Source organism: Mirounga leonina, unplaced genomic scaffold (genome assembly GCF_011800145.1).
Source record: "Mirounga leonina isolate KUSES-001 unplaced genomic scaffold, KU_Mleo_1.0 Mir_151, whole genome shotgun sequence".
Taxonomy (NCBI): Eukaryota; Metazoa; Chordata; class Mammalia; order Carnivora; family Phocidae; genus Mirounga; species Mirounga leonina.
This window is the reverse complement of record NW_023270377.1, coordinates 58,213,761-58,226,538: the sequence shown is the minus strand read 5'-3', so window position 1 is coordinate 58,226,538 and position 12,778 is coordinate 58,213,761. Positions and strand designations below refer to the sequence as shown.

The window sequence follows — 12,778 nt, the reverse complement described above, 5'->3', positions numbered from 1 at the left end:
TCTTTAAAAGGAACAAGAGACCATGAGAGAAGATGGACTCTGGAAAACAAACTGGGGGTTCTAGAGGGGAGGGGGGTGGGAGGATGGGTTGGCCTGGTGATGGGTATTAAAGAGGGCACGTTCTGCATGGAGCACTGGGTGTTATACACAAACAATGAATCATGGAACACTACATCAAAAACTAATGATGTAATGTATGGTGATTAACATAACATAATAATTTTAAAAAAGGGAAAAAAACAGAAGGAGATGTCCTTAGATTAAAAAATAATAATAATAAAAAATAAAAAAAAAATTTTAAAAAGGAACAAGAGAAAAAAACTTTTAAAATCAGACCTGTCCCTTCTAGGGTTATATGACCTGGAAGCTTGGTCTAGTCAGTTTTGTTCAAACAATTAATTTTACTCTAACTTTTTTTTTTTCATTGCAGCGGGACATGTTTACAAACAGTACATACAGAAAGAAAGACATGAATCCCGATCCCTATAAAGTCGGGTTGTTTTAAGTCTGTACTCAAAAACCATTATAGAGCATGATCCGGCAGTTGGTTATTTTCCTGTTTGGGACATGTGCCCCACATGCTAGAAAATGTCACCAAGGCAATTTTTGCTGGTCAGAGTGCTCATCTCAGAAAAGCTGGCAGGCTGTCACAAGAAAGTTGTAGGGCAAGCTGGAGCCGGGCGGGTCCGAGAGAGCTGCGAGGTGCCCGGGCGCAGTGGGGAAGTCACGTCTTCCAGCTGCACGGCCCTGGGCGAGGTGGCGTGAGGGCGGTGAGGAGTCTCACCACTTTGCTGTCACTTGGCCCTCTTGCCCGACCCCGTCCATTTGCTTCTGGTGCACGCGGCTGTGAGACCGAGGGACACCAGCTGACGCTCGTCTTCATGTTTCGCGTAGTGGACCAGGAGCACCACTTCCAAGACAAATATTTATTTTATCGATTTCTGGATGACGAGCCCGAGGATGCCCCTTTGCCTACGGAGGAGGAGAAGAAGGAGTGCGATGAGGACCTGCAGGACACCATGCTGCTGCTGTCGCAGATGGGCCCGGACGCCCACATGAGGATGATCCTCCGCAAGCCGTGAGTGAGAGCGCGGCGGCGCCCCCTGCGGGGCCCGGGGCCCAGGGGGGTGCACAAGCACGCTCGCGGGGGCCACAGGCAACCAGGCTGATTTCGAAAGTCCCGGCCTTCACCAAGGGCCAAAGGAGAGGCTCTGTAGGGGACACAGCAGGGTTTGTCTCCCCTCTGTTTTATTTGTGAACCAGATAATTCCATTTCCCGTTTGCATGAGTGAAAACTGTACAGATTTTTGGCGGTGGGTTCAGGATGTCAACACTGAGTCCGCCTATTAAATGACCTTTGGGCAATGACAAACAGAAACTGCTCGGTTTCTGTGCCAGACTGCGACAGCCCCTTTCTTTCTAATGCAAGAGGGCGGAGGTCATCAGAACCATAGACGTCATCCCAGTGCTTGCGTTCGTTCATTCATTCAACACATCCTTTCCCGCGGTTCTGAACCTGCTGCTCTTCAGCTTCGAGACGCGTTCCTAGGAGAATACCACTGCTCCATTAGCGCTGCCAGGCCTCCTTTCTGCTTGTGCGATGCTCTCTCCCTTCCGTCTCAGCCGAAACCTCCTCACCTTCAGTAACAGCCCATCAGCTATGCTGGAGGGTTCTGAAGTGTTTAATCAGATGGATTCAGAAAGAATGTACTGAGCCCCTGTTTCACTCAGGGAGCTCTCCTGGTTGCTCTGGGCCATACAGAGTAGCATATACCTCGGCCCCAAGGGATGACTTGGCACTTAGTTCTGAGGCCACCACACACAGGCTTATGTTTTTCTTCTGGGAATAAAATGGCCCTCCACCCTGCGACCAGGGCCAGCAGCCGTGGATGTCAACTCTGAGTCATGGGCCTGGCCAACCTCCATTTATTAGCGGGTCCTGACAAGAGTATTAAACTTTACATATCTTGTGTGTCCACTGGGCACTTTCCAAAAGTGCTATGTCCCTCAGACCAACTTCCCCAACATCTGCCCCTCAGACCAACCTACGGGACTTCTCAGTGCTCCTGTTCCCTTCCTTCAACATATTTCATTTTTTTGTCATGTTATGTCCCCTTTGTCAAAACTTTCTTTTGGGTCTTAATGTCCACCACCATGTGTATCAAAGGCCTGCCCTGATTCCAGTTAGCACCATCATTTTTAGCTCTAGAATATTCATTCTAGTTCGGCTGCTTTAGCCTCAAAACCCTTTATTCAAACAAAAATTTTACAGAAAAATCCAAACTATCAAACAGAAAAGCCAGCACTTCACTGACCTAATTATGGTTGGCATCTGAGAACCTTACCCAGCCAATATATGCTCTATCTGCCCTGAAGGATCACAGGGGTGGGTGGCTGAGGGGACACGAGAGAATCATCAGGGCATGGAGAACTCAGATGAACCCCATTCTAAACCGTGCTTTCTTTCACATCAGCCTGCTGTCCTCTCTCCCTTCTCCATACACCTTTGTCCCATTGTCTGGATCCATCCCGTTTTTGCTGCCACTTTCATTCAAGCCAACACCATACAGTGGTTCTGGATCAGAAGTGGGACAGCCTCCTAAGGGGCATTTGGAAATGTGGGAGGATGTTTTGGCTGCATCAGTGCATGAGGGGCCACACTTCTGCCATTCACTGGGCAGTGGCTTGGACCAAGGGATGCTAAACACACCCAACAATACCTAGGACCCTACACAATAATGAGCTGTCCTGAAACTAATGCTCCTGTTGAGAAACAGTGCTGTAAGCTGTGAGTTTCTGAAAGGCAAGGACACGTCTCATTTTACTTCATTCATTCATTCATTTAACCAATATTTGATAAACACCTATTTTGTTCTAGATACTATGTTTAGTTGCTAAGGTTAAAGCATCGAACAAGAAGGTTGCTCCTCCTTCCTGGAGCTTTCTGTCTAGTCCAAGAGACAGACCTTAAACAGTTATGCAAGGAATCATTTTATCATGGCTGTAGTACATGCTAGTACAAAGGAAAATGTAGTGTATATTAATGGAGTATAATATGGAAAGGGGGATTTAATCTGGCGTAGAAGTTAGAGAAAGCCATATTCCTAGCTCCATGCATTCCACCCAACAGACCATCAGTAAACCTTTGCTGAGTGAATTAATGGTCAAATGAATATATAGTCCCAGCTAATGTGCCCTCAGCTCTTAGTTGCTTCAAGAGAAGCAGAAATGCCATTTGATTTACAAAAATTTTTGAGCATGGGCCAAAGAGGTTCTTTAAAAAAAGTAATAAAATGGTTCCTGCCTTTGGAAATTTTATAATCCAGTAGGGGAGGCACTCCCAAATTAGATTCTGATGCAACAAACATTTATTGAGTGCCTGCTGTGTGCCAGAAACATTCATGCTAATTGCTTGATTCACCCTCACAAGAGCCTGAGAGCTGGTTTCATGAGTGACCCTTAGAAATAGGAGCCTATGCTTATGCTTTTCTTCTTCCATACAGCACTGAATTGCATGATCCTTGGCAGCCCAAAGATTCTTCAGAGAAAACTACTTTCCAGAGGTTGGGTTTTTCCAGTCAATCACTGGAAAGTACAGGTTTCACCAGTATTCCAAGACACATCATTTGGGTGTCCTTGGGACTTCCCCGTCTTTCCAGGTTTTATGAAATTTACAAAATTAGAATCGAGCTGGTAGTTCTTCTGACTCAGTATTCTTTTTCTTTCTGTTGGAATGACAGCCCCGAAGAAATAGGAAAGTGATGAAGAAAGAATCTAATTTGGGGGGACAGACTTTCAAATTCTATACATACACATACACACTTTTTGGGGGGTGGGGGGAGTCCGATAATAACTGTTGGAGCTTCAACTTTATTTTATTTAAGTGGAAAGAAAATACACTTAGTTGATCAAGAATTGCCAGTATCACTGCTATCCTTAAAGAGACCAGCTGAGCACTTTGCTCCTGGAAACTTGAGGGCATGTTTAAAGGTCCTGGAAATGTTGACTTTTTACTGCCCAGACAGCCAAGTCATTAGGAAATGTGGAGGCATGATGTATTGGCTCCATATCGACCGGGGCAGGACCCCCCAATTTTTTTAATTCAGCACAGCTGCATTTTATAATAGTCACCACTGCCAGAGAGGCTGCAGAACTCTGATAATTACTGGGAAAGAAATAACACAATATTCTTTGATGAGAAGATTACTTTGAGAATTTGATTGTATAATGAAGATGTTGCTTTGAAAGGTACTTCCCATTGTTCTGAATCTGAGACTCGCTACCAAAAAAAAAAAAAAAAGTGTCACTTGTTTTGACAGGCTACTTAGAAAAATTCTCTGTTTATTACATTAACTGCAGCATTTTAGCTGTCAAACTATGAAAGAATGTTCTGTAGTTTAAAAAACAGAATAGAGCTTCAGGGGAAATTTTTTGGCATACTCTTGTTGCTATTGGTATTGAAAAAAAAAAACATACATTCTGAATGTGAAATTAGCTTTTTATGTGGTGGCAGGCAGAGTGACTCACAATGCCCATCCTGGTTTCACAGGTTCAGACCTGAATGGCACTGGGGGGCAAGTACCATAGAACAATGACAGTTTGATGGTGCTGCTGTCGCAGCTCGCAGGCAGGGCCATCAAACTTCAAATGAGCTCTTGGAGCTAATTGTTTTGATTCTGCTTTGTTTATAAGTCTAAAAACAAGAGGTTACCCTACAGCAAGGAGATACAGTGGAGCCCCTTGCCAATAGAAATGTTCCTTCTGCTTACCTTTGAGCAGAGACTTTGGATAGGGGGCCAAGGGGAAAAAGATGTAGAGTGACCAGGTAAGCAGGATCTTATAAGCTCGGGGGCCCGCTGGATAAAGAAGCTTCAAGAACACAAAGGGCTCTGATCGTCGTCCATGCCTCTCAACCTCTTCTTCCAAGTAAAGTGAGAGATGATGTCCCACTGTTTAGCATGGTCTGTCCGAAACCAGCCTAAAGATGGGAGGGAAATGAAGTGGATGCCATTTGCCAAATCTAGTTCTAGGTAGGTCTGCAATTCTGAAATTCCCCCAAAGCCTGGAAGCTTAACTAGTTGAGAAAGGGATAAGTTAGTTGGCCTAAGCAGAAGGGGTGGGGGGGGGATATATAGATACATAAAACAAAGAAATAGTATATAAATATGTAAAATATGTGTAACAAAGATATGATATATGAATACATATATATACGTGTATATATATATACACAATATTCTATACACACACATATATATACACACACAATACACACACACACAGAATTCTTGGCAGATTCTGGAATTTTCCAAATGAGCGAGTAACTCAGAAAGTTGAGTTCATTTATTTCATGTGATAAATTAATATTTTCTAACATATGCTATAGGGCATAAGTTTAAAAGGAAACAATTTGGATGATTAAGTGATAGGAGAAAACACGCAGTGAGAGTGGGTTGTTAATTGGGTCAGTTGGCTGCATTAAGGCAGCCCCCACCTGCTGTTCCACACACTTGCTCTAGAGGGCATTTGAGAGGCTGTTTATTTTCTCCATATTAGTAGAGCCTGTTTTAATAGGGTCTTTATCTGTCCAAACTGTTTTTGAGGGTGTGAAATTTGAAATCCTGATAATTACAGGGAAATTTGCTTCCTCAGGGGAGCCCAGATTAGCAAGCCTAAAATCAGTGATGCCTAGGGTTTTGATTTCTGTTGGGATATGCCAAGAAATGTTCAAAGTTACGAAATTCATCCTCAAATGCAAATCAGATGAAAAGAGAAACATGACTTAAAGATCCTAATCTTTATGAAATAAGAAATCCATTGTGAATCTTTTCTTTCACTGCATGGCAAACTTTGCCTTTGTTTTTTTCTGGAAAGATTGCTGTGCCCTAAGTGAAAGCTTGTAGAATTTACCAGAAGAAATGATTGCATTAAGTGGGCCATTTCTTGGGTTTGGATTTGTTGCCTCTCCCCTATGAAGGCAATTTACTACTTACCCCTCATGTTTACGTGCCCAAGCAGCCAACCACTGGATTACTGCCACTGAGATTCAGATTTGGGAGAGGGGAAGATGGATGTACTGCCCATTTACAGTGTAGGGTTCATTATAAGATTACCTCAAGATTTTAATGACTTTTTATTGTTAAAGTCAATGTGTTCATTGTAGAAAATTTGGAAACTACTGAAAAGAGTTAAAGAAAAATAAATAACACCTGCAATCACATCTCCCAGAGATAATTATCAGCATTTTGGTGCATGTTCCTCTGGTTATTTTTCAATTCCCAACTTTTTGCCCTTAATAGTGTATTGTGGTATTCTCCCTTAACCTTAAATATTCTTCAAGGATAGGATTTTTAATAGGTGCATAGTAGTCAACCCTCTGAATGTCCCTAATACATTTAGTCAGTCCTTGTTGGATGTTAGATTCATTCTCAAGCCCTTTCTTAACAGCAGCAAAAAAATAATATTTTAGTGCTCTTTTTCCCGGAACAAAGAAAGAACTCCTAGCTTGACAGGAGTGCAGGGGTGGGACTGGAGCCAGAAAGATGTCAGGAAAGTTCCAGCAGGGAACAATAAGCTATTTCACACTAAATGAAGGCCCAGACCAAGCGTGCTAGTAAATGTGACTGGAGAGTTAGGCCCAGGTCAGATTGAGGGGGTTCTGCTATGCACTCTCTGTGCACTGGATATTATTTTATAGCCATTTGGGGCACCATTGAAGAACCTTATGGGAGGTGTGGATGGGCAACTTTGCAGTAGGTAGGTTTCTCTGCTATCTATGGAGAATGCTGAGGCTAAGGACACAATGCCAGATATTGAGTTCTTTGAGGTTAAAAATTAATTCTATTTTGAGATTTTAAAAAAAATTTTTATTGTTATGTTAATCATCATACATTACATCATTAGTTTTTGATGTAGTGTTCCACGATTCATTGTTTGTGTATAACACCCAGTGCTCCATGCAGAACGTGCCCTCTTTAACTAGCCCATCACCAGGCTAACCCATCCTCCCACCCCCTCCCCTCTAGAACCCTCAGTTTGTTTTTCAGAGTCCATCGTCTCTCATGGTTCGTCTCCCCCTCCGATTCCCCCCCTTCATTCTTCCCCTCCTGCTATCTTCTTCTTTTTTTTTTTTTTAACATATATTGTATTATTTGTTTCAGAGGTAGAGATCTGTGAGTCAACAGTCTTGCACAATTCACAGCGCTCACCATAGCACATACCCTCCCCAATGTCTATCACCCAGCCACCCCATCCCTCCCACCCCCCACCACTCCAGCAACCCTCAGTTTGTTTCCTGAGATTAAGAATTCCTCGTATCAGTGAGGTTATATGATACATGTCTTGCTCTGAGAATTTAATGACAGCATTTGAGATACATGCATTTGACCCAAGAGACTGCTAAATAAAGTGAAGGTAAGACTGAGCTCCAGAGCCCTGGATTCTAGTCTTACCAAATCACTAAAAAGTACCTAACATCTCCAGATTACAAATCTCTTAAATTATAAAGCAAGTTTAATAATACCTGCTTACCCTCTCCCAACTTCACAAACAGATTGTAAACAGAAAAGGAAATGCAATTGTATTTATTTAATTAATAAATAAAATCTTAAAAAAGGCCAACATTTATTGAGCACACATATGCTAGGGACTATGCTCAACAATGATCTAATTCAATTTTTCCAATAGAACTGTGAGGTAGTTATTAATATCATCCCCGTTTTATGGATTAGGAAACAGGCATAGGTTAAATCACCTGCCTGTGTTGGACTCAGGATTTGGTACAGGTCTGTCTGGCTCCAGAATCTGTTTTCTTTACTGTGGTCTGCCACCTTTCTTGGGCCAAAAAGGATTCAAAATGGCCTCCTGGGTTTATTCTTAGAGTATCAATGAGGAAAGATATCATGGGTACTTGATTTAAAAATAATTATTACAGACTAATCTCATCTTACTCAATTATTATCTTATAGACCTGAATGGAATACAGGTGTTATCATCTACTTAGAAAAATATTCACATCAACTCACTAGCCAGGATACAAACAAAACTTAATCATTAATAGATGAATCACACTATGTAGTTTATATAGTGACCTTCTATACCTCCCATCCTTGAACCTCAGAACAACTCTATGAAACGAGCAGGACTTATGTTATTATCCACCATTTACATGTGAAGAACTTGAGCTTAGTAGATGTCAAGTTCCTTCCTCAACATCACACAGAAGTGTATGTGGCTGAACTAGGTTCCGAGTTCACATGTCTGCTTACTCCAAATCCAGTTTCATTCCTTTTTTTTCCACAAAGAATATTCTTTCCTCTATTAGGTTGCTTCAACTTTGTCCTCTCTAGTGTGTTTACTGAATGAGGAGTGAAATCCAAAGAAATATGGATAATCCCTCTGTCTCTGATTAATTAAGAATTAATTTTTGCAAGGAAAAAGCAATAATCCATCTACACAGCACCTCCTCAAAAAAGTTTGCATTTTCGGGGCGCCTGGGTGGCTCAGTTGGTTAAACGACTGCCTTCAGCTCGGGTCATGATCCTGGAGTCCTGGGATCGAGTCCCACATCGGGCTCCCTGCTCAGCAGGGGGTCTGCTTCTCCCTCTGCCCTCTTCCCTCTCGTGCTCTCTGTCTCTCATTCTCTCTCTCTCAAATAAATAAATAAAATCTTTTAAAAAAAAAAAAGTCTGCATTTTCTACCATTATATATATATATATATATATATATACAATCATACACAAAGGCAAGCAAGTAGCTATCCTATCTGATGCCATCCAGAGTTGTTTTTCTCAACTTGCTGCTTAGGTGTTTTAAAGGAAAATATTTCTACTTGCACCTTTTCAAAGGTTTAACTTTAAACTTCTAGCGTGTCCCTGTAGTAACCACTTTTGCTGGAAGAATGTTGGGCATATTCAGTTTCTTTGGGGGGGGGACATATTCAATTTCTTAACATGAAAAACCTTAAATTACATTGTCCTAAAAACACTTAGCACTCAGGGGCTTTAATTATGGAAACTTACCCCATATCCTGATGGAGATGAATTCATTTCTCAGAAATATTCATAAAGCATCTGCCCTTGACTGCAGTGGTAGACTGTATTCATTTCTAACCTCACAAAGAAGGAAAGAATCCCCATGTACCCAGGCATTGCTATCAGAACTAAAAAATGCCTACTTTCATCTGAAGTAAACTTAAAATGTTCTTTTCTGGGTTAAAGATAAAGTGAAGGGGCGGTGGTGTGGCAGGAAAGTGAGCAGATGGAGCAGGGCAGGACACTTCAAATGTCCAGTCACCAGGTTCCTGGAATGGCTCTAACACTGAATATCTATCTCTTAAGCAAGGGTACTGGGAGGTGAAGAAAAGAAGCATGTTCCGTTGGTTTTTTAGACAAGAGGGTGGGTAGTGACACCAAACTTCCTTTAAGTGAAGTGGAAGAGGTGAGATCTCAAGATCTTAAGAGTGTTGGAACATGATCCAAGTTTGAGAAATGACTTATGAGCTGGATAGTCAGGTGGAATGAAGTGGAGTGTTGCAAGAAAAATAAAGTGTTCCCACCCCACCCCTCAGAAAAAAAAATAATAAAGCATTTCCTTTATTTTGAAGCATGACCATGGCTTACTAGATATTTATAACATTGACTTTTCTGGGTATTTTCCCCACGTACCAGGGACGAGGTCTACTAGACAACAGGTCTAGAAGAACTGGGTTATTTACTTTCTCTCCGGCATATTTTACCACTGGCCACACCAAAGTGCAGCTTGGTGTCTGGACAAATCCCTCATTTTATCCATGTTCCAATAACTGAGGAGCTCTGTCTCCGACCTTGATAAATTCCTTGATAAAACTGTATTTACCAGCAGCTTCCAATATCACCTGAGCCCTCCCATCCTTTAATGTATAAACTGCTTCTCCATCCATCCCCATTTATTATCTTGTCTGTAACTAGACATTGCTGCCAGAATGCATCCCCTGCAGAAACTAGGCCTTTCCACAGCAGGATCCGACAAATCCACATCAATGTGGCACCACGCAGATTTGTAAAGAAGCAGGGATGCCTAATATCTCTCCCTGTGACATCTGGAGAAGGACAAGTAAAGACCAGGTACATTCACCGGCTGCCACTCAGAGCAGCTAGAGAGTCAATTCACTTCCCCAGCCTCATAGGTTACTCTGTGAAGGTGCATGGGAGTTCCCTCCTCCTGCTTGGGGCACAGTGTTCCCTTGACTCTTGAAAGCCAAATTGCCTTCAGTCCTTGGGACCCTTTCATTACTGTTTGAACAGGCTGGGGTCTGATTTGCAGGATCTCTTCTCCATTTTTTCCCTGTCACCCCCGTAAAGACCAAAGCATGAGAGGTGCTTAATGCCACTGTTTGCCATGAGAAACCCGCTTTTAAAATGTGACTTTGTTCAGTGATTGTGGTGGGGAAGGCTCACTTGTAGTTGTTATCAGGTGCCCTTTGGGGCGGGGGTGGGGGGGGGGGGGCTGTAGATCAAGATCAAGAGTAGAGAGGTGAGTCTTTCCTGAGACACTAGATGGCACAGCAGCTCTGAGCTGGCGGCTTGGGAGAGGCGGGTTGGCTCTCCCTCCTCACTGCCACAAGCTGGAAGATCCACCTGGGGCAGGAGAGGGGCTCATACTGTGATTCACTCTGGTGGGTAGAGGTTGGCCACTCGTGCTGCCGCTGACCTCCTCCCTGGGACTTCCCTCCACTTGCAGTCCTGACATAGGCTGAGGCTCCGGGAACATCAGTGAGTTTGCTTGCAGCAAACCTCTCACAAATGCTTTTGTGGCTTTCCTAACTGGGAATATACTCATTTTTTAGAGTAAGTCCGCTCACACCTTGCAGTCCTGACTTCTGTCACCTCATTAAAACATGTGCTATAAACAGGACCGAAAAGTTCACAGCTACCTGGGTGGATGGCCAAATGACAGTGGCTTGCCCTGTGATTACATTGAGCACGTTAGACCACGGGGTTGTGTCTTTCTTTTCTTTCTTTTTTCCCTTTCATTTTGAGTGTTATTTAGGACTCGGAGGCTAAACTGTTTTGAGGCTTTGTTCCATTCTGTTTCAGATAGCTGCCGTGGGCTTCTCCTGGAGAAGGAGCTGGTGGAAGTGTTTGCTTCTCTGTACTGGTTACTGATGAATGGAGGCGCAGTGGGTAGAGGGGGCCGCCACGTGGGTTTCTGCGCAGGTGCGGTCCGCCCCCCCAGCAGAGCGGCCCCCCGAAGGCAGTAGGGGCCGGGGTGCCGGGCGGGCTTTGCTTTGTGAGAGGCACACGGGGAAGCAGGCCAGCCGAAGCCACCTCCCTTCCTCCCCCTCGTTGCCAGACCAGGGAGGATTTCCCGGGAATGGAGCCTTTCTGGATATTTCGCTCCTGGGAGAGCTGCTGCTCCTTTTCATCCTCTGTGCCGGGCAGGAGGGCCCGGGGCTTCTCTGTCGGGCTCCTCCCCGGGCACTTGTCTTGCAGAGCAGGTCTCAAGTTTGAGCCTGGCTGGAAACTCTGCACTGCCTCGTGCCCCGTGTGGGGCGTGGGAAAGAGAGCCGATGGCCCGCAGACCTGAGAGAAGCCTCTGTGGGTGAACCACTCTGACCCTCTCCTGCCCTTGTCTTGTCTGTTGTCTTCCTCCCGTGGTAGTTTTCTGTGAGGATGGAGCTGTGGTGGCTTCCAGTCATTTCTCAGACATTTTATTCCTCTCTGCTTGCTGTCACCCAAGAATTCCTAAAACTCTCTGGTCTGGCCATGGTACTATTTTGTGGTTTGTGGTGATGGTGATGCATGTTTGTTTTCAGTGCTCTTTTGGATTTTAAAATACCTTTCCCATCAGACCATTAGTATGGCAGATAAAAATATGGCCAAAAAGGGCTGAGCCCCACAAGTACTGCTTGGTCTTCGATGGTCGCCTCTCTCCAGGCTACCACTGACTTGATTTAGTTAGACTGAATGACTTCTGCTGGTCTAACATGGTAATTTCCTCCTCACAACTGGATGAATAAAATCTATAATCCTGTAGAAAATACGTCTTTTCTATCATCTTAGGGGATTTGGAGTAAGAGGTGAAGTTCAATATTCTCATCCTGTCTCCTTCCACCATTATTAACTATCTGCCATGACACAAACATGTGCCATATCAAAAGTGAATTGTGTCATGGGCACCTCATCTGACTTGACCTGCATTAGGAAGGACAGCAGAGCACAAGCCCCTATTTCCCTCAGGCCACAGAACAAGGACTAATCCACGATACTGCTGCCTTCTTCCTTGGGCAGACCCTGAATTCAGCATGAATTGTAAGAACATGTGTGTTCATTCACCTGATGAGCTGGTAATAATGCCATCCTGTGCTTGTGCTATATTTCCAGTGTATCAATACTTTGTGTATATTAACTCATTCAATCTTTATGACAACCCTGTATTATTCCCATTTTACAGATGCAGAAACAAGGCATTATGCCAATCACATCGCTAGGAAGTTCCTGATTTAGATCTCCAATCCAGTGCCCTTTGCACGACCAGATGCTGCTTCTCTTGAGAAGAGCAGACTAGAGTTATGGATATTTTAAGCATTCTTGACAGTTTGTTGTAATTACCACAGCAGTAGGACCATGTGTCATGGAAGAATAAGGGTGGGAGGACCAATTTTAGCTAGGAGAGATGACATCTGAGTCGGGCTTGCAGCAGAACAAAATATAGCAAAGAGAGAAGCATGTGGAAGGTCATGGAGGCACAAAAAAGCCTTACATGTGAGAGGAATGCAGAGGTGTCTGGTATGGTTGG

General features: G+C 43.7%; 1 protein-coding gene across 8 annotated transcripts in view; it reads left to right on the top strand.

Moving 5' to 3' along the window:
• Positions 1–12,778, top strand: part of RAPGEF4 (Rap guanine nucleotide exchange factor 4) — a 288,792-nt gene that overhangs the window by 207,978 nt on the left and 68,036 nt on the right. For all 8 annotated transcript variants that reach the window (XR_004679678.1, XM_035007755.1, XM_035007754.1 and 5 more), the window contains one exon: positions 895–1,078. Coding sequence is in view for 7 of the 8 variants with exons in the window: in XM_035007755.1 (XP_034863646.1) it covers positions 895–1,078 (184 nt within the window). In the remaining variant the exon portion in view is untranslated. The remainder of the gene's footprint in view (positions 1–894; positions 1,079–12,778) is intronic.